This window comes from Akebia trifoliata, chromosome 14, assembly GCF_017979445.1.
Source record: "Akebia trifoliata isolate Shusen 1 chromosome 14, ASM1797944v1, whole genome shotgun sequence".
Classification (NCBI taxonomy): domain Eukaryota; kingdom Viridiplantae; phylum Streptophyta; class Magnoliopsida; order Ranunculales; family Lardizabalaceae; genus Akebia; species Akebia trifoliata.
This window is the reverse complement of record NC_141388.1, coordinates 21,564,544-21,589,077: the sequence shown is the minus strand read 5'-3', so window position 1 is coordinate 21,589,077 and position 24,534 is coordinate 21,564,544. Positions and strand designations below refer to the sequence as shown.

Sequence of the window (24,534 nt, the reverse complement as noted above, 5' to 3'; positions counted from 1 at the left end):
TGAGTTGTGCTGGTCAATCTTATGTCTGATGAGGTGATTTATTGTTATTAGGGCATTATAAAAAAAACTTCTCATTAAAAGTCGTACCAATGAGACAAATGCGAACACAAAAGAAATGAGGAGACTCTCTTCTTAAAGTAAAGATAACTCGATCTAGGACCCTACATGCTCTTCTACTTCTCTCTTCTGCTTCTTGAATGCTTGTTGATCTTCTGATTCAATAAGTAACCGATGGTCCCAAGCGGTAGCTATGTGTTCTACCAAGTGCACAGTCAGCTCTTAATAGGATGTCGATTCCTCGGAAGCATTGGGATCCATGAAGGGAATCATATATATCTTGGTATCATCCTTGGGCAATAAAAAGATGTATTCAACAGACTAGTGAGCATTACATGATTAGACCCTTTTAAAGCAAGTACGGTGCCTTCATCCATTCTTGATCCCAATTTACATCTTGTGTAGTCAAATTTGAGAGCCAGTCCTTCCAGTCTTCTATGGATGCAAAATCCACCAATGTTTCTTTTCTTGTGAATTTTTTCCATTTACTTTCCTTGATTTGTGAGAACTCTGCGATGCGAAGTTGGATACATAACCACAAATAAAGCAAATGTGGACTTCCTCGAAATCCTGCCCCTCCTGGTGCATTCTCATTTGATAATCCCTCAAAAGTCTCGGAGAGTATTGTGGGGACTGGGTTAACCTTATTTTTAAGTTGTCTTGCAATATCAGCGAAGAATCTCGGTAACTGATTACTCATCCTAAATGAAATCAGAAAATATGTTGACAATACCCCTAGACATAAAGTAAAATCCCTGGCCTTCCTGTGAGGTTCTGGAGCGAAATCCCTAGGATCTTCTTGTTCAAGAGTTTGGTGTACTTCTAAGAGTCTCCACATGTTCAGTAAACCGTGGTCTGTAAATCTTCTTGCTTTTTTTTTTGGCTTAACTCCTAATCCTTTCGAGAGTTCTTTTGTGAATTTGGAGTTCGATGGAAGACGAATCATTAGAACCCAATGTGCTTATCCCCATAATATTACAATAATCTTCATGAGTTGGAAAATGTGACTGAACCAAAATGGAATACGTGGTAATTCGGGTCCCAGAAATTGGCCGCGGTACATAAGAGGTTCCAATTAACAGTTACTAACTTGAGAGAGAATACGCTTTAAAGTCCATATGCACCAAAGTTGTACTTTTCGATGGTGGTGAATGCATCTAAAACTCTTTCCATCAACAATTGTACATCACCATGAGCCATCTAACTAAGAAACTAACTCTCATTACTGACATATTTAAAAATAAGCCACGTCCATTTTTTTATACGATTTTTAATGTGATTCAACCATTTTAATTTAAAGAAAGGTCCGACCCATTGAATAAAATTAGTCAGAAAAAAAATTCAGTTATCACATTCAGACCGATTCTATCCAATGGATTCAAAAACCAATACATCACCTCATTGATATTTAATTGAACCAATTAACTCGATCGGCTCATATAACATACCAATTGGGCTAATGGGTTAAAAAATGATGGGCCAGCACAACTTTTTCAATTACATTTATTGGGTTAGACCAATATTGCGGGTTCCATTTGAGCGGTGTGGATCGGTCCACCCACTTACCTTTTGGTTAGTTTGGAGAAAAAAAACCCGGGAGCACTTTGTAGACACCCCATTTTTGCATCCACCTGATTAATCAAGTCGTCAATCCGATCGCAAAGGTTCCCAATGATGGATGTCTATTCCAATGCTTTATTTTGTTACCAGATATGTTTCAGAAATCCGGATGAGGTATCTCGAACTGACAAAACTTAGAAACCACGCTACGCTAGGTAAATACGACCCCAGAAACATAGAAATCATCATCTTGCAAACAAAAAGAAGCTTCACGATAAAAATCACTAAAAATGACCAAATTACCAAAATACCCCTAACATCAAAACAACCCTAGAGCCTACATTACGCTTAGGAAAACCCATTCAAACACATAAAACAACAAATCGAAACCAAATAAATCATTTCACCAATATTCACAAAATTTGACAAAATTACGAAAATACCCCTCATAAAATTCACGATCATTTCACACAAAAAATTTCATAAATGATAAAAATCAACTTTTTCATTGAATTCCTTACGAGAAACTGATTCTAAAAAATCCTGGAACATTGAAAAACGACTTAAAACGTAAAAAAATCCTCTCCGAGGGCAAAATGGTAATTTCATAATTTTAATAATTAAAAATTTTGAAATTAATAAATAAATCATTAAATAATGTAAAGTGAAACATTAATAAAATTAATTATAAAATTTAAACAAAAAAATTGATCAATCAGACTTTCAAGAAAAATTGTTGATGGTTCGCAAGATATTTCTTTAAGGACCCCTCCATTTGGGGGTCCAAAGAATTAAAGATATAATAGAGGGGGGTTCTCCAAAAATTTAAAGTCAATCAAGTAAGATTAAAGTCAAGATATTAAAGTCAATCAAATAAGGCTAAAGTCAAAATTAAAGTCAATTAAGTAAGACTAGAGTCAAGTATTAAAGTCAATCTCATAAGACTAAGGTCAAAACCTTAAATCAAAACCCTAATCTAAACTAATCAAGTCGATCTCATAAGACTAAGGTCAAAACCCTAAATCAAAACCCTAATCTAAACTAATCAAGTCAATCTCATAAGACTAAGGTCAAAACCCTATATCAAAACCCTAATCTAAACTAATCAAGTCAATCTCATAAGACTAAAGTCAAAATCCTAAAACCCTAAAGACTAAGTTAAAACCCTAATTGAAACTCTAAAAGAAACCCTAATCAAACCCTAATGCTTCTAAAAACTTTATAAATAGGAGCCTCCACACCCTATTTTCGTATCAAAGAAAAAATCCTAGGAAAAGTAGGTAAATAAGCCTCCATAGCCTCCCCAAAACCTTAATTTTAGAGCCCCAACTCCTTCCTTAACACCCCTACTCCGATTTTACCCTAAAAAACACCCAAAAAACTCTAAAAAACATCCCAAAAATCCACAACAAATTTGAAGGACTCAGATCCAAGAAGGAGATACCTTACCTCGAGATCAGGAATCAGATCCGGAGATAGAACGAAGTAAAGAATACGGTACAAGGAACCATTCTAACCAGATTTGAGGGAATAACACTTTTGCAGATCAAAGGTAATTTTTTTATATATTTTTTTTAATCTAGGTTTATCATTAGCAATGTAGATCTATTTGGGATAAGTAGAAACTGGCATTGGCCGGGCGGGGTTGGTGCCTAACACCTTCCAACCCCGTAACATGATCCCCAGATTCAGATTTCTATAGTAGATTAGTTCTTTTTATCCATTGTAGGGTCAATTTGGTTCCTAGACCGTAATAACTAGGTGGCGACTCCCAAACCTCAAGGGTCAAAAGTGGATCTGCGCACCCCGCGGATCGAGGGCGCTTTCAGTGGCGACTCCACTGGGGACTATTGAGGATCAAACTTGAAAAACCGCAAGTATGGGAGCATTGCCAAGATGACCTAGTTTTTTTTTATTATTTAGTTGGATTTATTTTATTTATTTTTTCTGTTTATTTATTTTTTATCTTAATTGTAGATGATTTTGGGTATTGCATTTTTTTTTCTCCAATTAAGGATCAGTTTTTGATGACCCATAAATAATGAAAGATTCAAATTGACCAATGAAAATGAAGGTTGGATAGAAATATTAAAACATTCTTAGAGAATATTCTAGTGAGAATTAAGTCTGGGAGCCTCTTAATAAAACATAGATCTCGTCGAGTAGATTAATTTAGAATTTGAGTTTACTCAATTTCGTTATCGAAAGCCTTAGATATCATCGATGCAAGTTCAATCTGTAAATCTGGAATTATTTCTGAATGAAAGTTGGGACAGCAACGTTAAAATTTTTTTACAGAACATTCTGGTGAAAACTAAGTCTGGACACCTATTAATAAAATGTAGATCTCATCGAGTAAATTAATTTAGAACTTGAGTTCACTTGATTTCGTTATCGGGAGCCTTAGATATCATCGATGCAAGTTCAGATTGTATTTTCCTAATTCACAGAAAATCTGAATTTATCTAATGTTGGCACAATTAATGTTCTTGAGAGTGAGCTCATCTCAACCATTGTCATTCTATCATCAATGTAACACCTATTGGAATCTCGATTTATTTTGGATCACCCAAAAGTGATCATTGATTGGACCTTAAAAATTATAAAAATTATGCCTATTGCAATGTTTGTTTGATCAATTATTATATGCCATGCTCATTAATTGATTTGCCATGATCGAAGATATATTTGTGATGGGTTTGATTTCATCTTAATTTCAATGTGATGGGTTTTGGATTATTTTCTTGATCAATATTCATTTGATATCCATATGTGATGACATAATCTGGCCCATGGGCCCACGTGTTTGAAAAAGGCCCCGGGCACACCCCACCCTATTTTGCACACACCACAAGCACGTTTACTGTTTTACCCACTTACACGTCCCATATAGCCAACGTGGCACCAGTGCGTGGCCCGGTCTCTTCGGAGATGCGACGTCATTCATGAAAACCACAACTCCAGTCACGTACCTTAGGGTATATCAAACTGAGGGCATCAATACCGTCTGATCAGGTGATTCTGAGAGGTATATTGATGCACCCAGGCTGGAGCGACCTGAGCCTTTGACCTATTGTGAGCCACACAGTCACATGTCCCGATTGCCAACGTAGTACTAGTACGTGGTCGTTCCCCTCGTGGGATGCCAAACCATTTATGAAAGCTACAACCCTTGACTCATACCCGTAGGTATAAAAGATAATCTAAGTGTATCAATTGCACTTCTTGATCAAAACCGGTGCCTAAGCAGATCTTGCCCCGCTGTACCCTACTGTACGAGGGGGATAGACTACGTCTATTCTAGACGAGAGGTATTTAAGTGGGCCCTTGCTCAGCATTGTGCGCCACCTCTCAACTGGAGATCAAACTGGTTGTTTTTTACTTTAGAGAAGTGAATTGAGGTTTTAGATTATCACCTATAAGGTATATCAAACCAAGTCACCACGTATCGAAAGGTATATAGGTGTGCTTGGGCAAGGGTGGCTAGATAAAAATGCATTGCACGTAGTAAGCTTAGAGTCTAAAAACCTTCCCAATAGGTCACAACTCAAACTTATCGTGGGTGTTCCTGGGTTGTTTATTGAATGGAGTCCATTGATTGATGAATGTATGTGAGTGATGTGAATGGTGAGATCAGAGTGTATGATTGTCCTCAAGGATCAAAAATATTATTTTTGAAAATCAAAATGGGTGCACCGACCCAATAAAGAATCCATTCTTTTATAATAATGACCCAGTCCATCCTGATCCAACAGTCCTGATGGACCGGCCCATTTAAATCGAAATAGAAATCAAATTTTCAAAGAAGAAAAATAGTTTACAAAGGCAAAATATTTCCCAAAAAAAAAAATATTTTCCAAAAGAAGTGTTTTCCAGAAAAAGTGTTATTCTCTAGAAAAAATATTTTCTAAGAAAAAACGTTTTCCAAAAAATATTTTTCATAAGAATAAGATTTTCCAAGAGAAAATGATTTCCAAATAAAAAACTATTTTTCAGAGAAAAATATTTTCCAAAAGAAAAGAAAATGATTAACAAAAGATCTATGTTTGCATGAAATTTTTTTGAAATATGTTTTTTACCAAAAATCTATTTTTTACATGGACCTTATAAAATTATCAAAATATGTTTTTCTAAAAAGAAAATGATTGCAAAAAATAATCAGTATTGTGAAAATTGTTATTCAATAAAAACATTATTTTCAAGAGTGCAATAAAATTATTTTTCTTCTGAATAATCATTGAATGGATGAATTGTTTAACGGATTGGTGTACAAAATTTTATAAAATCTCAGGATTCATTTAAAATGTTATCAAGGGGGTGACACTGAAATTGGTTAAATTCACCTTCAAAGAGGTTTTAAGGGTTATCATTGTATCTAAGCTCAATCGTCTATCGTCTAGCTAGGGTTGTAAATCCGGTCAGTTAGAGTAAACGTCAATATCAAGTCAACAGTTAGAAATGACCTCAAAATTTCTCAACATCGTTCAGTTATTCTTTGAAGATTATAGTGCTTCAATCCTACTGGTTGTAAGTAATATCTCAGTCCTCAGTCTTAATCAAACTCGTGTGGGTACTTGTCTTGAGTTTTCATGAGTCATTTGGGTTAGCTCGAGTTTTTTTTTTCCAGCAAGGTCATGTCTTCCTTAGATTGAGTCTACTCTTTCCTATTGAGTCAGGTTAGTTCATCGAGTCTATAGGTGTCTGTTGCCCCATCTGAAATTGATCGGATAAAGGAAATTTTTGAATACCTCGAGCGCATTAACGAATTAACTAATAATTTAATAGATTGCGTTTTTGAACAATAAGATAAGAGTCGGGCTCAACCTTTAATCGAGAAATGAAGGTCTTTGTCCTCGAAACAAAAAATAATTCCTAAAGAGATTCAAATAGAAACTATCTTATCCCTAAAGGAACACGAGGGGATAATGAATTTACTCAGAAATTTCAAAAGACTTGTTCGTGTGATCATATGAGGGTATGTTAGGTACAAGCTTGGGTGTTGTTCAACACGGAATAGATACTCGTCTATATCGATGGAATCAAAGAAGATGTTATAAAATGTATCAGCACTATCCTTACTACATCTTGAGTTTCAAATCACATATTATCAGTCGATATTGGGGTACCTTTTGAACTGATCTCTGATAATGGGTCGTACTTCAAAGCATAAATCATTACTCTATGTTTAAAGTTAAAGATCCGGAAACACAAATCATCCCCCTACCATCCTCAGATCAATGGAACGGTTGAAGCAGTTATTAAGAGTCTCAAGACTATCATCAGAAAAATATATCAATCACATCGAGATTGGTTAGAAAAATTATCATTCACGCTATGGACATATCGAACTTCAATTCGATCCTTTACTGGAGCTACTCCCTACTCCTTAGTGTATGGCATGGAAGTAGTCTTGCCAGTTGAAATGGAAATTTGTCTCTCAGGGTCTTGTTGGAAAATCATTTGTTAGAAACAGATTGGGTTCGACAGCAGTATGAAGAATTAAACTTGATCGAAGAAAACGAGTTAAAGCCCTGTACCATGTGCAAGCTTATCTAAGAAGAGTCACCCGTGCATTTGACAAAAAGGTCAAAGCTCATCATTTACAAGTCAAGGATTTAACTATCAGACTTCAAAGAAAATTGAACACTCCTCCTAGACTATAGGAGAAAGTCTGAACCCAATTGGAGAAATTATTCATTAAGGAAATACTGTCAGGAAAAGCTGTCAGACTTCAAGATCATGATGGAATCGAGTTACTAGAACCAACTAACCTTGACCAAATCAAACGGTACTACATTTAAGGAGGCCATTTTTGGCCGAATCAATTTTCCTATTACCTAGTTCTTTATTCTCCTTTCTCAACCCCTTTTGCAGCCTGTTCAAAAAGAGAAAAATTGTGCCTTTTATTTCTTAGCCCGATCACCTAACCTAGGGGACGGAATATCTGAACTACGTTTTGGTCTGATCCCAAAAATTTGGGGTACGTAGGCAACCTGAGAAGTTACTTCAAGCCCGACCACATCAAAATAAAAAAATATATATAGATTCCCCGACAAAGGAAAAATCTAAAAAGAAAACAATTCAAAAGAAAAAGAAATATCATCCAAAATGGGGAAGAAAGTTCAAGAAATTTTTTTAAATGAAATGCCACACAAGGGGCATTTGGGTTTTTGAGCCTCAAAATTCCTTTCTTTTTGTCTAGTCCCAAGCCTACCTATAAAAGTCCTCCTAAGTACCGTGTGAAAAAGTCAAGGAGGGTAGCGAAGCATGATCAGACAGTAATTCTAGAACTTAAGAAGAGAAGAAAAAGATAAAAAAAAATGATGAACCTGCTAAGTTGAAAATCCAAAAAGGGCGACTTAGGCAAAAATTAAGGCAAGCTCGCAAAGTTGAAAATCTGAAAGGACAACTTTGGCAACAATCAGAGCCAAGAAAAAAGAAAAAGCTCGCTAGATCGAAAACCTAAAAAGGCGATCTAGGCAAAAGTTAGAGCAAACTCGATAGATTGAAAACCTGGAAAGGCGATCTAGGCAAAAGTTAGAGCAATACAAAAAAAAACAAAAGAAAATCCCAAGTTGAGAGCAGTTCGAGCTGAAACATCAGAAATCCGAATAATCAAGTTCAATACTCAGCTTAAACCAGGCATAGATTCAGAAGTCACAAGTATCTTGTCTACGATCGATCTGAAAATTCTTACTTCCCCAAGTGAACCAATGGAGAGAATGGTGAATTCTATGATGAGTCTCAAAAGGAAATATTTTGTTCTCTTGAGCCTGACTCAAAATCTTTAATAAAATTAATCAAAATTAAAAGTTGGATCTTTATTGCGCTTGTGGTAATCAAATATTTCAAACCTTCATACAAGGGGCATTTTTTCTTTTTCCTCTAGATATGTAATTTCCCCCCTTATACAAGGGGCATTTTTTAATGATGTGTTCAATTATTTTTGAGCAATGTTAATCCTAAAAAAATAATGAGAACTTCAAATTTAAGGTTACCCTCTTGATAGCAGTTTTTCGAAAAAACTCTTGAGATTCAAACTCAGGTTTTAAATTCATAAAACTTTTGGATAAATCATTGAGGATCAAACAAAAGCACTTCGGATCTCACATTTGACTGTGCCCAGAGATCAACTAATATGGTATTTTTTCATTCCTAGATCTAATCATTCTTGGATTCGATCATTTCTCTTCCAGATTCAGTATCTTCCAGATTTATTCAATTCACTCTGATCAGTCTTTTCCAAATTCATTCATTCTTTCTCAAAAGTCCTTCATTCCTTCGCCAATTTTGCTCAGATGCCGCCGAGGGTTTTCTCGGAACTATGCTCAGATGCCGCCAAGGGTTTTCATGGAATTATGCTCAGATGCCGCCGAGGGTTTTCTCGGAACTATGCTCAGATGCCGCCAAGGGTTTTCTTGGAATTATACTCAGATGCCGCTAAGGGTTTTCTTGGAATTATGCTCAGATGCCGCCGAGGGTTTTCTTGGAACTATGCTCAGATGCCGCCAAGGGATTTTCTTGGAATTATGCTCAGATGCCGCCGAGGGTTTTCTTGGAACTATGCTCAGATGCCGCCAAGGGTTTTCTTGGAATTATGCTCAGATACCGCCGAGGGTTTTCTCGGAACTATGCTCAGATGCCGCCAAGGGTTTTCTTGGAATTATGCTCAGATGCCGCCGAGGGTTTTCTCGGAACTATGCTCAGATGCCGCCGAGGGTTTTCTCGAAACTATGCTCAGATGCCGCCAAGGGTTTTCATGGAATTATGCTCAGATGCCGCCGAGGGTTTTCTCGGAACTATGCTCAGATGCCGCCGAGGGTTTTCTCGAAACTATGCTCAGATGCCGCCAAGGGTTTTCATGGAATTATGCTCAGATGCCGCCGAGGGTTTTCTTGGAACTATGCTCAGATGCCGCCAAGGGTTTTCTTGGAATTATACTCAGATGCCGCCAAGGGTTTTCTTGGAATTATGCTCAGATGCCGTCGAGGGTTTTCTCGGAACTATGCTCAGATGCCGCCAAGGGTTTTCTGAGAATTATGCTCAGATGCCGCCAATGGTTTTCTTGGAATTATGCTCAGATGCCACCGAGGGTTTTCTCGGAACTATGCTCAGTTACCGCCGAGGGTTTTCTCGAAATTATGCTCAGATGCCGCCAAGATTTTCTTGGAATTATGCTCAGATGCCGTCAAGGGTTTTCTTGGAATTATGCTCAGATGCCGCCGAGGGTTTTCTCGGAACTATGCTCAGATGCCGCCAAGGGTTTTCTTGGAATTATGCTCAGATGCCGCCGAGGGTTTTCTCGGAACTATCTCAGATGCCGCCAAGGGTTTTCTTGGAATTATGCTCAGATGCCGCCGAGGGTTTTCTCGGAACTATGCTCAGATGCCGCCAAGAGTTTTCTTGGAATTATGCTCAGATGCCGCCGAGGGTTTTCTCGGAACTATGCTCAGATGCCGCCAAGGATTTTCTGGGAATTATGCTCAGATGCCGCTAGGTTTTCTTGGAATTATGCTCAGATGCCGCCGAGGGTTTTCTCGGAACTATGCTCAGTTACCGCCGAGGGTTTTCTCGAAATTACTTCATTTTTGACTCATTTCCAATTCAAACTCTTTGAAATCTATCTCAGATTTTGAGCCCACACACTTGCACAGTTGTTACATCAATCAAGGAGAATTTTCTAAAATTCAAGGATCTGACACTGCCAGTAAGAGCTCGCGTTCAAGGACCTGACATTTTTCTAGTTCGGGGAGAGTTTTACGCTAAAGGATCCGAACACCCCGACGAATTGCTAAATCAGGCTGCAAAATGAACTGTCACTAGCTTTGGCATTCGGATATCGTACTATCTACCAAAATAGATTTGCTATCTAGTTTGCTTCAACCCTCTGCCAAAGAGGGACATCTGTAGACACCCCATTTTTGCATCCACCTGATTAATCAAGTCGTCAATCCGATCGCAAAGGTTCCCAATGATGGATGTCTATTCCAATGCTTTATTTTGTTACCAGATATGTTTCAGAAATCCGGATGAGGTATCTCGAACTGACAAAACTTAGAAACCACGCTACGCTAGGTAAATACGACCCCAGAAACATAGAAATCATCATCTTGCAAACAAAAAAGAAGCTTCACGATAAAAATCACTAAAAATGACCAAATTACCAAAATACCCCTAACATCAAAACAACCCTAGAGCCTACATTACGCTTAGGAAAACCCATTCAAACACATAAAACAACAAATCGAAACCAAATAAATTATTTCACCAATTTTCACAAAATTCGACAAAATTATGAAAATACCCCTCATAAAATTCACGATCATTTCACACAAAAAATTTCATAAATGATAAAAATCAACTTTTTCATTGAATTCCTTACGAGAAACTGATTCCAAAACATCCTGGAACATTGAAAAATGACTTAAACGTAAAAAATCCTCTTCGAGGGCAAGACGGTAATATCACAATTTTAATAATTAAAAATTTCGAAATTAATAAATAAATCATTAAATAATGTAAAGTGAAACATTAATAAAATTAATTATAAAATTTAAACAAAAAAATTGATCAATCAGACTTTCAAGAAAAATTGTTGATGGTTCTCAAGATATTTCTTTAAGGACCCCTCCATTTGGGGTCCAAAGAATTAAAGATATAATAGAGGGGGGTTCTCCAAAAATTTAAAGTCAATCAAGCAAGACTAAAGTCAAGATATTAAAGTCAATCAAATAAGGCTAAAGTCAAAATTAAAGTCAATTAAGTAAGACTAGAGTCAAGTATTAAATTCAATCTCATAAGACTAAGGTCAAAACCTTAAATCAAAACCCTAATCTAAACTAATCAAGTCGATCTCATAAGACTAAAGTCAAAACCCTAAAACCCTAAAGACTAAGTCAAAACCCTAATTGAAACCCTAAAAGAAACCCTAATCAAACCCTAATGCTTCTAAAAACTTTATAAATAGGAGCCTCCACACCCTATTTTCGTATCAAAGAAAAAACCCTAGGAAAAGTAGGTAAATAAGCCTCCCCAAAACCCTAATTTTGGAGCCCCAACTCCTTCCCTAACACCCCTACTCTGATTTTACCCTAAAAAACACCCAAAAACCTCTAAAAAACATCCCAAAAATCCACAACAAATTTGAAAGACTCAGATCCAAGAAGGAGATACCTTACCTCAGAAATCAGGAATCAGATTCGGAGATAGAACGAAGTAAGGAATACGGTACAAGGAGCCATTCTAACCAGATCTGACGGAATAACACTTTTGCAGATCAAAGGTAAATTTTTTTTTTTTTTTTTAATCTAGGTTTATCATTAGCAATGTAGATCTATTTGGGATAAGTAAAGACCAGCATTGGCCGGGCGGGGTTGGTGCCTAACACCTTCCAACCCCATAACATGATCACCAGATTCAGATTTCTATAGTAGATTAGTTCTTTTTATCCATTGTAGGGTCAATTTGGTTCCTAGACTGTAATAACTAAGTGGCGACTCCCAAACCTCAAGGGTCAAAAGCGGATCTGCGCACCCCGCGGATCAAGGGCGCTTTCACACTTATGGTCGATTCAAGTCGTGGCCTAGTAGGACCGTGCCTAAGTTCTAGGCTTTCTATATGATTGAGGCTAGGTTAGGACGAAGCTTAGGTCACTTTAGCCCGAAACACCGATATACTATTCCAGTTTTACCTAGTCAAGCAGTATGTGGTGTTCTAGTTTAATATACCCGAAGGTACTGTACTGAAGTTGTAGCGTTCACGGGCGTCCCCCGTGTCCCGAAAGACCAGGTTAGCTTAGATCCGACTACTGGGTTTATAAGGACATGACATGATGCAAATATGCGTATGCATGCTCGTGAGTGTGTGCAAAGGGACAAAGTACGCCCAGGATGTTTTTCGCAAATATCCAACCATTCAAATTAAATACATCCAATCATCAAACCAATCAATAAAGATAAATAATTAAATATATCTAATCACATGCCAATGAAAAAAAAGACCAAATCTAGCCTAATATAAGAGTCTTATTGAGTCAACTAGGTTGACTCGAGGAAAACAATCAACCTAAGGATAGTCTTGGATCGGGTCAAGTTTGACCCTAAAGTCCCTAGTGGAGTCACTACTGAAATCGACTCAACCCCAGCGACCGTCCGCTAAATAGCAGATAGGGGTCCGTTCTACGCATCTCGGGGATTTAAAAAAATAGGGAGTCGCCACCTAGTTTAGGTCTAAGAACCAAAATTAACTCCAAATGGATATGGGTCGATCCGTGGAATAGAGAGATGGGTAAGGGGTCAGGTTACAGATTTTGGAAGGTGTTAGGCACCGAACCCGCCTGATCAAGATGATCAGTCTCTACTGCAATCCAAAAATATCCTACGGTCAACATTCAAAGACTAAAAGTCAAACTAGGGTCCAATCATCACCAAATTGTATCGGATTTACTAAACAAATCCTACGGTTAAAATAATTACATGATTTAATGAGGCATAAATGACACCAAAATTAATGAATCAATTCGATCATATTTTGAACAACACGAAATCGATTTTCAATGCCGCATATATAAGATTAGTGAATTGGCTCATTGACGATATTTTATCAAAGAGATTCGATTTTTGAACCATTACGTGCATTAAATTCAATCGCTTAACTCACAAATTTTGAGTTGCCACGTGTATTAAATCAGTGAGTTAAGCACGTGCCTAATTTTAAAATAAAATCGATTCAAATTTTCAATGTCTCGAAAATCAGCGAGTCGACTCGCAATTTGTTAACCAAAAGAATCATAATTTTTTTTTTTGGAATCGCCAAGTGTATTAAATCGGTGATTTAATCCACATGCCTAATTTTTAAAAAATTTGATTCAAATTTTCAATGTTCCCAAAATCAACGAGTTGACTCATTGATTTTCCTTGAGAAAATCGATTTCTTAATTTGTCATGCATTCAAAAATTCATGAGTGGATCGATTCCAATATTAGTGAGTTAACCCAATTTGATATTAGCGAATTGAAAAAAAATCGATTTTTTATTTTTCATGTATTCAAAAATTCATGAGTTGATCAATCACTACAACATTTTTGGTCTACAGCGGCGGATTTTTCCGCCGCTATATTGTAATATTTCCGCCGGTAAAAGATATTGCGGCGATGAGCAGCGGAAACAAGATTCGACGTTGTTGCCTCGGTCGCTAAATGTAGCAGCGGAAAATAGTATCCGCTGTTAAATGTACTATCTTTAGCGGGGATATAAATATCCGCTGCAATAGATCACTTTTTATAATTAATAGAATATTTAACATATAGCGGCGGATCCTAATATCCGCTGCAATAGATCAATTTAAAAATAATATAATATGCAACATATAAAGGCGGATTTAAATATCCGCTGCAATAAGAAAATTTTTAATTAACAAAAATATAAAGCATATAGCGGCGGATTTTAAGATCCGCTGCAATAGGTAAATTTTTACTTAATAAAAATATACAGCATATAGCGGCGGATTTTAAGATCCGCTGCAATAGGTCATTTTTAAATTTAAAAAAAAAAATATATTTTTCATCCTGAATTTAAACAAAGACATGAGGGCTTAACTCTCCAAATGGTGCTCCCTTGTATTGTTCCATCATGTGAGCATCATATATATGAGACAATCTTTGGAATGGATTGATGGCAATAAGAATGTTTCCAGTATAAGTCTGCCATGATATCAAAGATTAGGACATACCAATTATAGCACAACCCTTAGTTTTGAGGATTTTAGCAAAAATTAACTCAAAAAAAAGAAAAAGAAAATAAGGAACAAGAACAACAACAAGAAAAGCTCACATAGATTTCATTGAGTTCATATCTAGTTGACAAATTCTGCAGGACTCCAGGTTCATGCAAATAAGATAGCTTTGTCATGTCATCCACTCCACCAGCAGGAGCTTCTTTATCCTTCGGATATATTCTCAATAAATTGGCAACAACCTGAATAATATCAAAGTAGCAAAAATTTCATGACACAGCACTAATAATATTAACAATCAATACCCATGATATTTCGGGGTATTAACTTGTAACTTCAAGTCACACATTATTCTTAAATTTTAAATTAACTGATACTCAGGATTTGAAACATGACATATGGAAATGCATCTGAACCACGCGTTTCTCCATCAACTATGCAACTGTAGCAAGTAGGTATTGAAAAGTGTGTCCTTTTCATTTTGAATTTTTTTCTGGGTGCAGGGGAACGTAATGTAGTAACTCGTGAACTTGTACAAAAAAGAGTCATTTGGCCAGTGAATTGCACAAACTGGATTGACTTGTAAAGAGAAAATAATTTGGTTAGATTTATAAAGACAGAATAATTTTGAGAATATACACAGGCATGACCTTATTATGCTAGGCAAAATTTGACATTAAAGGGACAACTTGAGAGATCTAAATGCATATGAAGGCTACTTAATCTTCAAGAAGAACCATGGGATAGAAGATTTTATTGTATAATTTGATATAGAAAAGAAAAAAGGCACTAGAGCAAGTGATATGAAACAATTATGGACAGAATCTCTTACCACAATGGGAAACCAGCACTAGGCAATGAGGAAAAGAAAATGCAAATAGTGCCAGATATTGTTGACAGTGACAAGAAGAACTAGAAGAACATTGAACCTTTCAGATTATAAAACATAGAAACAATTACAAATGAATAAAAAGGAGTATACATGATATAATCTTTCATTTATTCATTGCAACATATCATGTTAGAATTAGTCTATCCGACTTGAAGCAGTTTAGCCAAGAAAATGCCCTTAAATGTTTCTGAACATGAGGAGGTTAAGCATCATGGGTGCAAGCATACATATTAAACTGCATGAGAATTGGCATCTTAATTTCCATAGGAAGTATTCAAGGAAATGAGAGCTTGATATTGTCGGCAGCCTATCATACCGTTTTCCCATTACTAGTTCGAATTTCAGCTTCCGTGCCATTAATCTTAGATACCTCTCCATCAATCCAAGCTAATGCTTGGTCTTCAACCCATACGTGAGAACCTACAATAATGTTCACTGGAGTTCCCTGAAGCAATCGAAATTCCATGCAGATATCAGGATATAAAACTGGTACATTGCAGTATATTTCTACAAGCAACCAAAAACCAAACTTCAACATGCATATACAAATCTTTATAAGTTCCGGTATATATTATGAACATTCATTGAATAGTAACTTGAAAACAAACTCCACATTATGCTCCCAACATGAACCACACAAATATGTGGCTAAGATATTGTAAATTTGTCAAAGTTCTAATTTCACAGAGCATGTTGAATGATCTTAGCTGCATTATTGGGCTGATTCACATCCTTTAATGCTTATTGCCACTGGATTTACTAATAAATTCAGGGTTATTATTTTCTCTTTAAGTTATCCCAACTTTTGAAAAATCTCTCAAAGGTAAATTCCGTCTATTGTATTCAAGTGTCAGAAAGGACATCCATGTCTTTTGTTCTATGCCCTAGAATGAAGTGAATAAAATGCATGATCAGGATTCATGTTATGAGGTGGTGAATTTTGGCTAACTATGGTCAATCCATACAATAGACCATTACGTTTTTTTACTTGTATTGAATCAGGTCCAAATGATCCAAATTGACTCAGGACAATATGATTCCAAGTCATGTCTATTCCATTGTGGGTTGAAGACAAGCTTGACAAGGTTCGATAAGTATAAAAATAAAATAAAACAAATAATGTCACGGGTTGAAGACAAGCTTGACAAGGTACGATATGTTAAGTTGGCACTTCGTAGGAACCACATGACACTAGAATCAGAGCTACATTCCAGATGTTGCTACTAGACTGTTATATACCCCATGACTAAACTATATATGATATACTTCATAGACTTATTAAGATTTAACTAATCCTCTTGTCATTAAGCAATAGAAGCAGCAATAGGGCACAGATGAACCATAAGTTAGGCTTGAACAAGAATAATGCTCACCTTTTACAAGATATATAATCCTCAACCACTTTGCACTGTTCAGAACCGTAGGTAAACCACTTGTCCTGAGGAGTAACAGAATCCCAGCTTCCAATATCTGTGTGGAAAAAATGCTTGAATGTGAAATTGATAGTAAAATCAAACATTAAGATAATGCAGTTAAGACACACCTTGAAGCAATATATGTGGTTCATCAGAATAGCCTTCCAATCTCCAAAATGCATGGCCATTTCCATCCAAAAAAATGGACTCTGTTCTAACAACATCCAATCTCACTTTATCTATGGAAATGATCAAAAAGAAATATTAATTTAATAGCTAATTCAAAGAAAATATATGTTTGCCGGTATGCAGCCCATGAATATACAAAATTAAAACCATTTGAGATGAAGTCAACATGGAAACACATTTTTAAAAAAACATCTGAAATTCTTTTTCTTTTCAAAAATGGGATTTGTAAAGCTTAAAAACATGCGCTGGCTTCAGAGCTTCCTATCAAGAGAGCAGAAGTTGAAGAAAGTGTCCATGATGTCAATGTTGGTACCAACCATGTCATAAATGGCCTGCATTGTGCCTCATGGCATCGGCTCTTCCGATGACTTTGATAGTTTCCATGCATTAGATGCTTCACAAGAAGGGTAGGTCAAGTGTTCGAAACCCAACTAAGCAATGAATTCCGTGGGGCCACTCTCGGGTGGATTTACAGTAGGGGCACTTGCCCCATATGAATTTTCAAAGTATCAATCTATTGTGACAGATATCAACAACGGATAAAAAAAAATCCGTTACTATTGCCCCCACATGGGCAAAATCCTGGCTTCGACACTAGCCATCCTCTAAGGTCCAGTTGACTTGATTCAACCAGTTGCACGTAGGACTTTTCAAAGGGATGGTGCGTGTGTCCGTGTGATTAGTCTCACTCGATGGGTGGTGAACTAGAATGAACCCAGTTCATAGGGTTAGGTAGAGAATTCATTTCATGGTTTGATATGATATGCATGAAATCTAACGGTCAAGATTGTATACATATCCCGATAATGCATATCTTGTTCTTAATTATCTCAAGGATTAGTTATACACCGCCATGATCATGTGTTATTCCTTGAATCACACACACAGACGCACATGATATGTACATCTTTACTATTAGATTGAGAGAAGGTTACATAGTTGTTTGTTTACACCAAAATTTGGAAGACTAAAAGTGCCCCCATTTCTACACTCAAACCTCACTATTATCAGGGTCATTATCGTCAGAAGGAATATAATTTCCCCACTGTTTAGGCATCCAACCAAGTTATAAGACCAAAACAAAAAGACGAACTATCATTTTACAAAATCTTGAAATTTAGTTCCATCAAGTTAACACTTTATCAGCCTTAAGGAGTTATAGTTCCTCAATACATTCCTTCAAATAAGTAGATTTTATTAGATGTAAGCCAAGAACTGGTGATTAATGAACCAATTAAATTGAATACCTGTTAAAGAGAGCATTTTGGTAGTGGGGGCATAACTAGAAGGTGCAGCAAGAGCTTTGCCAAGCAGATCAAACATATAAAAGTACCCATCGGAAACAGCTGCTAAATCTGACATACTAAAAGAAACAATTTTACAATTGCTCTCAACCCATACCATGTTACCATAAATTCCCGCACCCACCTCGATGGGTTGCACAACAAGAGACTTTCATGAAACAACATGAGTGCAGATAAAGACTAATGTTATCAGAAAAACATAAATAAAAGCAAGATCTAACAATTTCACCCAATAATTTTCTTATTTCAATCCAACCTATCATATGAATCATAAAAAGTTCAAGAATTTAAAATGCATTCCACTGAATTGATAAGCCATGTTTATAAGATAGATAAAATCATTAAATGCAAAAAACCCATATCAAATCAAAGTAGAAGGAGTGAAAGAAAGAAGAAAAGGAAGCCCTTTTACCTGCAAATTTCAAGGAAGAAATAGTGGTTTGATAGGAAAGAGAGCAATACAAGCATCCATAAACCATGGGACCTGAAACAAGTGAAAAAATCAGAAACGCAAACATACATACCTAACTATTAAAGATTGGATCTTGCTCTGTTAATACCTAACTATTGCCTAAAACAGGTCCTCTTCCAGCTTCGTTGATGCCCATCATACATGGCTTATTAGGTATCAGTAAATTTTCCAGATTGAATAAATAAAGATAATTATAATATTACATAATATAATATGTGGAACACAAACCATCTCCACCATTAAAAGGGAGCAAAAATGTATCACTATGTATCATTCAATCGATGCTTCAAAACTAAGATACAATATATGTTCTATTAATTTCTGATTAATAGCTCGATCAAAATCTAGCTTGGACTTAGGCTAAGCCCTTGCACAACCTTGCCAACCAGAGCCATAGATGCCTTTTACTCATATCTCGATGGAAAGCATTTATAGTTCACAAACACCTCCTAGTCAGCAAAGTACAATATGAAATCAATATTTGAAGTCACTTCAACATTATTCAACATTTAATAATTACTGGTAGGTGTTGGCATGTGCAATGCACCAAGGGTGGATGATTGAAACCCTCCTCCCACACCTCAACACATGCCACGTACACCATGATCCCAAGGGAATTTGAAAAGGAGATGTTTTAGGATTGAAACCCTCCTCCCACACCTCAACACATGCCACGTATGCCTTGATCCCAAGGGAATTTTAAAAGGAGATATTTTAGGTGAAGACCATAATGCTTTCACATTTATATATATAATCTTTATTATTATCAAGGTTATTTGAAGTAAACGAATAAATTACTTCCCATCCCCCGTGATCACATTTGTCCCCACAGAACTTTGAGACACCCCTATATTTTCAACTAATTACATGCCCCATTTGTCCCCACTCCCTCACCTTTCTCCATTTGCTCCCACACCCTCACCTCCCTCCATTCAAGTTCTTCAACTATACAACTAATCATATTTTGCCCCCACTACAAGAAAATCATGGCTCTGCTCTTGATGTCAAGCCTTTGATTAGCCAACCCAAAGGAATCTCTTTTTTTCATTTTATTTTAGATCTAATCAACAACCTGAGTCCTTAGACATAACAAACGAAAAAAAATAAAAGTAATGAAATCTAACCTCCTCCTTGAACAATGGCATCTACCACTACTACTCACCCCTTTCACACCATCGCCCCCTCCCCTAACAGAGCACCCACCCTAGTAAGTCTCGTAACCGTCTTATATTCATAGTTCTACCCTCTCCAACAATTTGGTCTTTTGGAGTAGTTGTTTGGTTAACACAGTAGATCAATATTTCAAGAAAGTTCCTATTGGGGTTTCCTTATAAGTTGGCTCAATTCCTCTATTTTAATGGATTCGCTTATTGGGCTCTAAATCTGACACACCACTATAAAACTCTTTATCATAAGCCTTGGCTCACTTTAATATAATAATAAGAGAGCTCTAATCCATGGATTGGGGAACCAAGACACCACTTGGTCAATGATCTAGAATTCTAATACTAACTACACCGCAAAGGTTGGACTATATTGATCATCAAGAGAGATTCCATTGAAATATAGGCATAAACCAAAACCATGCAACAAATAATCACCCTCATCATTAGCCGGAATCCTGAAGTGAATTCCCAACAAAATAACTATGGAATAGAAAACTTGCTTGTCAAACTATATCATCTAACTACAGTATTGTATACTGTATACATATATATATATATATATATATATGCAAATCCAACTACAAACATGACTGTATACAACACTTTATTAATAGAAAATTGGGCAGTACAAAATTTCAAATAGGGGTCAATGGTAAGCTTCATATGCCACTAAAAGAAAAAAAATGCATGATTTAGAGAAATTTTGTTTGTGTGAAAAGATTGAACACAGAGTTGTAGATCATGCAAGCAAATAAATAATTTCAAAGTAAATGAAACTCTAAAAAATCAGATAGCCACAATCATCGGATCAGATCGACCAGATGGGTATCATTATTTCATCAATAGAAAGGTGAGTGATGGAATGCAATCTCACCAAATGCTGCTTGTGCAAGCTCCACTTATCTGTTGTACCTCTTCCCGGGAACTGCTTCATGTAGTTGGACCAGAATCCACAAAGTGTAAAGTTGCCAAAAGTAGGCTATTGTTAACGAGATTATCCCCCAGCTCCTGTATACTAGAAAACATATAAATAATTTACAAAGGCGTGCCAATTTATCCATATGTCATTTCATTTCACCAAGTTGATGAGATTACAAATTTCTCCACAAGACAAAGAATTTTCTCTAACCCAAGATTTACCCTTTCATAATTTAATAAATAAATCAATTAAAAGAAGCTGGAATTTTATTGTCGTGAAAAAGTCATTTTTTCCTAGGCATCAAAGATAACGCTGATATGAGAATGAAAACATAGGATTCCTAGGCATCGGTATGGATTTTCTAGAGATTCATTTTTCAAGGGAATCCTAACAATACCTTCTCATCTCAGGCATACTTTGATGGTCTACCTCATAGTAACCAAGTTCGGACACGTTAACTATTCATTAGTGGGATTAATTCGGTTAATTGGATAAATTCAGAAAATTTTTGTAAAAAATCCAGAAATTTTTGGGAATATACAAATGATTTTTATTTTTTTTACTGAAACCCATCATCTTCAACATCCATATCTTGTTCTTGAGAGTTTAATGTTTAAGAAAATAAAATCTTGAGGGTGAAGGGTAAAAATATTACCATATTTGATGATTTATCAATAAATCATCCACTAATTCAGTAATTTAATCGGCTAGTCATTTATTTGGAGATTTTTTTAATATTTAGAAAAACCAAGAAATCTTATAACTATGGTCTACCTCAAACATCATTTGAGGTAAGTAATTTCCATTTCCATTTCTCGTGTCCAAGTGTTAATATGAAATTTACAAGCATTTTGAAACTTTGGTAAACCAGAGAGACGGCCAAGCACTGGTTCACAATCACAAGTTCAACAGATGGGTCAAACCAACGGCTGAGATGGGAGGATTGTTACAACATGATCTATGCCATTAAACCTTGAAACCAATCGAAATCAAAATCAGCAAAAGAAATCGATAAAACTCTAGGGTTTGAAATTTGTGTCATATTGGGTGGTCGATTCCATGGATGTTGAAGGGTCGAATAGAAATCGATGGGTTGCAGAGAGTGAGAAAGAGATGAGTGAAAGAGAAAGAGAGAGAGAGAGAGAGTGAGAGCTTACCAGATTTTGCAATCGAACTTGTCGAAGTGATCTCACAAGCATATCCACCAACAAATGAGAGAACGAGAGAGAGAGTAACAGACGAACCAATAGATGAGAGAACAAGAGAGAGTGATGGATGAATGAATGAGAGGGAAAATGAGAGGGAAGAGGGAAACAAAGTTGGCGCGCTGTTTTGTGTTTTTTCATTTAGAAAATTTTACAGACGGATCCTTTTTTCCGCTGTAACATATGTAGGTAAGTCGTTTTATATGTTTCTCTCTCGCAGCGGATATGGTTATCCGCTACAAAAAAACTCACCCCAACAGCAGCTGCGGCAATCAGCATCCGCTATTATGAATCACCGTACTAAATAGAAAATTGTATCTACAGTTGCGGAAAGTTTGATCCGCTATTATAAATTGTCGTACTAAATAGAAAATGTTCTATCTATAGCTGCGGAAAGTATAATCCGCCGCTAAATTCAATTGATAATTATATAAAAATTAACCTATCATCTTTTGAATTAATTTTTAATTTAACAAAATTGATACACAAAACCTACTAAACCAAGCTTTTTATATAAATAAATTAATTTTTAGTGGCGGATACGCAAATCCGCTGTTATAGTCAATTTAAAAAAACATTGACAACGAGAACAACTCACTTAACCGACCTCATATAAAAAAAAATTTCATTTTTTAGTGACGGATAAACTATTCCGCAGCTACATTCAATTTTAAAAAAATTGATGGAATATGGAAGGGATCCTTATAGCGGCGGATATATTCATCCGCTGCTATATTCAATTTTTTAAAAAAATTGATAAAGAGAAAAACTCACTGAATATAATTTTTTATATAAAAAAATTGATTTCTAGTGGCGGATTTACTAATCCGCTGCTATATTCAATTAAAAAAAATTGATAAACAGAATTTACTATACATAATTTTTTATATTAAAATTTTTTTGATTTTTTAGTGGCGGATATAATAATCCGCTGCTAGATTAAATTTTTAAAAAAATTTGATAAAGAAAACTCATTAAACATAATTTTTTATATATAAAAAATTGATTTTTGTAGTGGCGGATATATTAATCCGCTGCTAGATTCAATTTTTAAAAAAATGATACAGAGATAAAATCACTAAACATAACTCTTTATATAAAAAATATTGTTTTTTGAGCGGCGGATATACTAATCCGCTGTTATATGCACCGAATAAGTAGGAAGTGGATATGTCGGGGTCCCTATAGCAGCGGATATAGTTATCCGCTGCAAAAAAGTCTACCTATATGGGGCGGATAATATTATCCGCTGCAAAAAATGTATATATAGCGGCGGATAAAATTATCCGCTGTTATAAACCGCTGCTGTATATCAAAAATGTTGTAGTGAATTCCAATATTTGCGAATTGGCTAAAAAAAATCAATGAATCTACTTGATAATATAAACACCCAATGAGCCGATCCACCAATTTGATATATGCGAGTTAATTCAATCAATCTAAAAATGGTCGAATCAATCCATTAATATTTCGAAAACATAAAAGTTGCCATTAATGCCACATATATCCCAAAAATCGGTGAAGTGATTCAAATAAAAATAAAATAAAAGAAATAAAAAATAAAAATAAAAATGAAGTCGAGAATAATAATAAAAAAATTTAAAATAGAGGCATAAATTTTTCTTTTCCTAACCTATTAATATAAAAATATATATATATATAGGAAACTACCTAAGAAAGTATTCTAATCCTATCAATACGCAAACAAAATGACAAAAAAGACATCCACGAAAAACAAACATGCAAAATGAAAAATAAAATAAAATAAAAAGTAATATTCTACCAACCTTGTTAATATGCAACGAGAATTATAAAAAAATAGATAAATAAATGAGAAAAACAGAAAACATACATAAGAAATATTCTACTAATCCAACTAATGCAAAAATGTAAAAAAGTAAAAATAAAAATAAGAACTAAAAATAAATAAACTCACCTAAGAGGGGATAACAAGGGTCGATTCCTTCAGGTATGATCTCCAAAACTCGTGACTATTCGCTGTAAAAAATGAAGGTAGCAGAGAGGCTACAACGGACCTTGTTGTTGCAACGAATTGATGAGGAGTGAGGCAATGGGGCGGGACAAAGATAGGGCTGGAAATTGTATTGTTGTGGCGTCCCTAAAGGAGAGAAAGAGATGGTTGGAAGCCGTTAATGGAGACTGTAATGGTGTTGAAACTAAAGGTAAATGGGACTGCTAATGGGGGTGTTGATGGTGCTGAAAATGGGGCTGCTAATGGAGGTGTTAGTGATGGTAAATGGGGCTGCTAATGGTGATGTTGATGCTGCTGAAAATGGGACTGCTAATGGAGGTGTTAGTGATGGTAAATGGGGCTGCTAAGGGTGATGTTGATGATGCTGAAAATGGGGCTGCTAATGGAGGTGTTGGTGATGGTAGATGGGGCTGCTAATGGTGATGTTGATGATGCTGAAAATGGGGCTGTTAATGGTGATGTTGGTGATGGTAGATGGGGCTGCTAATGGTGATGTTGATGATGCCGAAAATGGGACTGGTTGGAGAAGAAAAGTTGCTATTTTTTTTCTTGGACATGAAGGGGTACTATTTTTTAATGGAGGCAGTCTGAAAAACATTTTTTTTTTAATTTATGGAGAGGAAGAAGATA

General features: G+C 35.9%; 1 protein-coding gene across 6 annotated transcripts; it reads right to left on the bottom strand.

Moving 5' to 3' along the window:
• Positions 1-13,692: 13,692 nt before the first annotated feature.
• On the bottom strand, positions 13,693-22,183 carry LOC147386540 (uncharacterized). 6 transcript variants are annotated; one of them, XM_086424373.1, is made up of 9 exons: positions 21,864-22,183; positions 20,662-20,802; positions 18,562-18,633; positions 18,093-18,200; positions 16,785-16,895; positions 16,615-16,711; positions 15,558-15,686; positions 14,448-14,591; positions 13,693-14,317 (listed from the first exon to the last, which is right to left on the bottom strand). In XM_086424373.1, exons 3-7 carry the CDS (start codon positions 18,626-18,628, stop codon positions 15,674-15,676), a joined length of 396 nt encoding a protein of 131 aa, XP_086280499.1. In that variant the 5' UTR covers positions 18,629-18,633; positions 20,662-20,802; positions 21,864-22,183; the 3' UTR covers positions 13,693-14,317; positions 14,448-14,591; positions 15,558-15,673. The 6 variants fall into 6 exon arrangements, 5 of the variants coding, with proteins under 5 accessions (XP_086280499.1, XP_086280500.1, XP_086280501.1 ...); XM_086424374.1 differs by having other exon boundaries at positions 20,662-20,795; XM_086424375.1 differs by lacking the exons at positions 20,662-20,802; positions 21,864-22,183 and adding an exon at positions 18,710-19,106.
• Positions 22,184-24,534: the final 2,351 nt, after the last annotated feature.

Coding starts and splice junctions, on each gene's coding strand:
- LOC147386540 (XM_086424372.1), bottom strand. CDS start 18,667: ATGTTTGCGTTTCTGATTTTTTCACTTGTTTCAGGTCCCATGGTTTAT. Junction 16,896..18,092: donor CAAAATGCTCTCTTTAACAG/GTATTCAATTTA, acceptor TCATTTCCATAG/ATAAAGTGAGATTGGATGTT. Junction 16,712..16,784: donor ACCACATATATTGCTTCAAG/GTGTGTCTTAAC, acceptor TTTTCCACACAG/ATATTGGAAGCTGGGATTCT.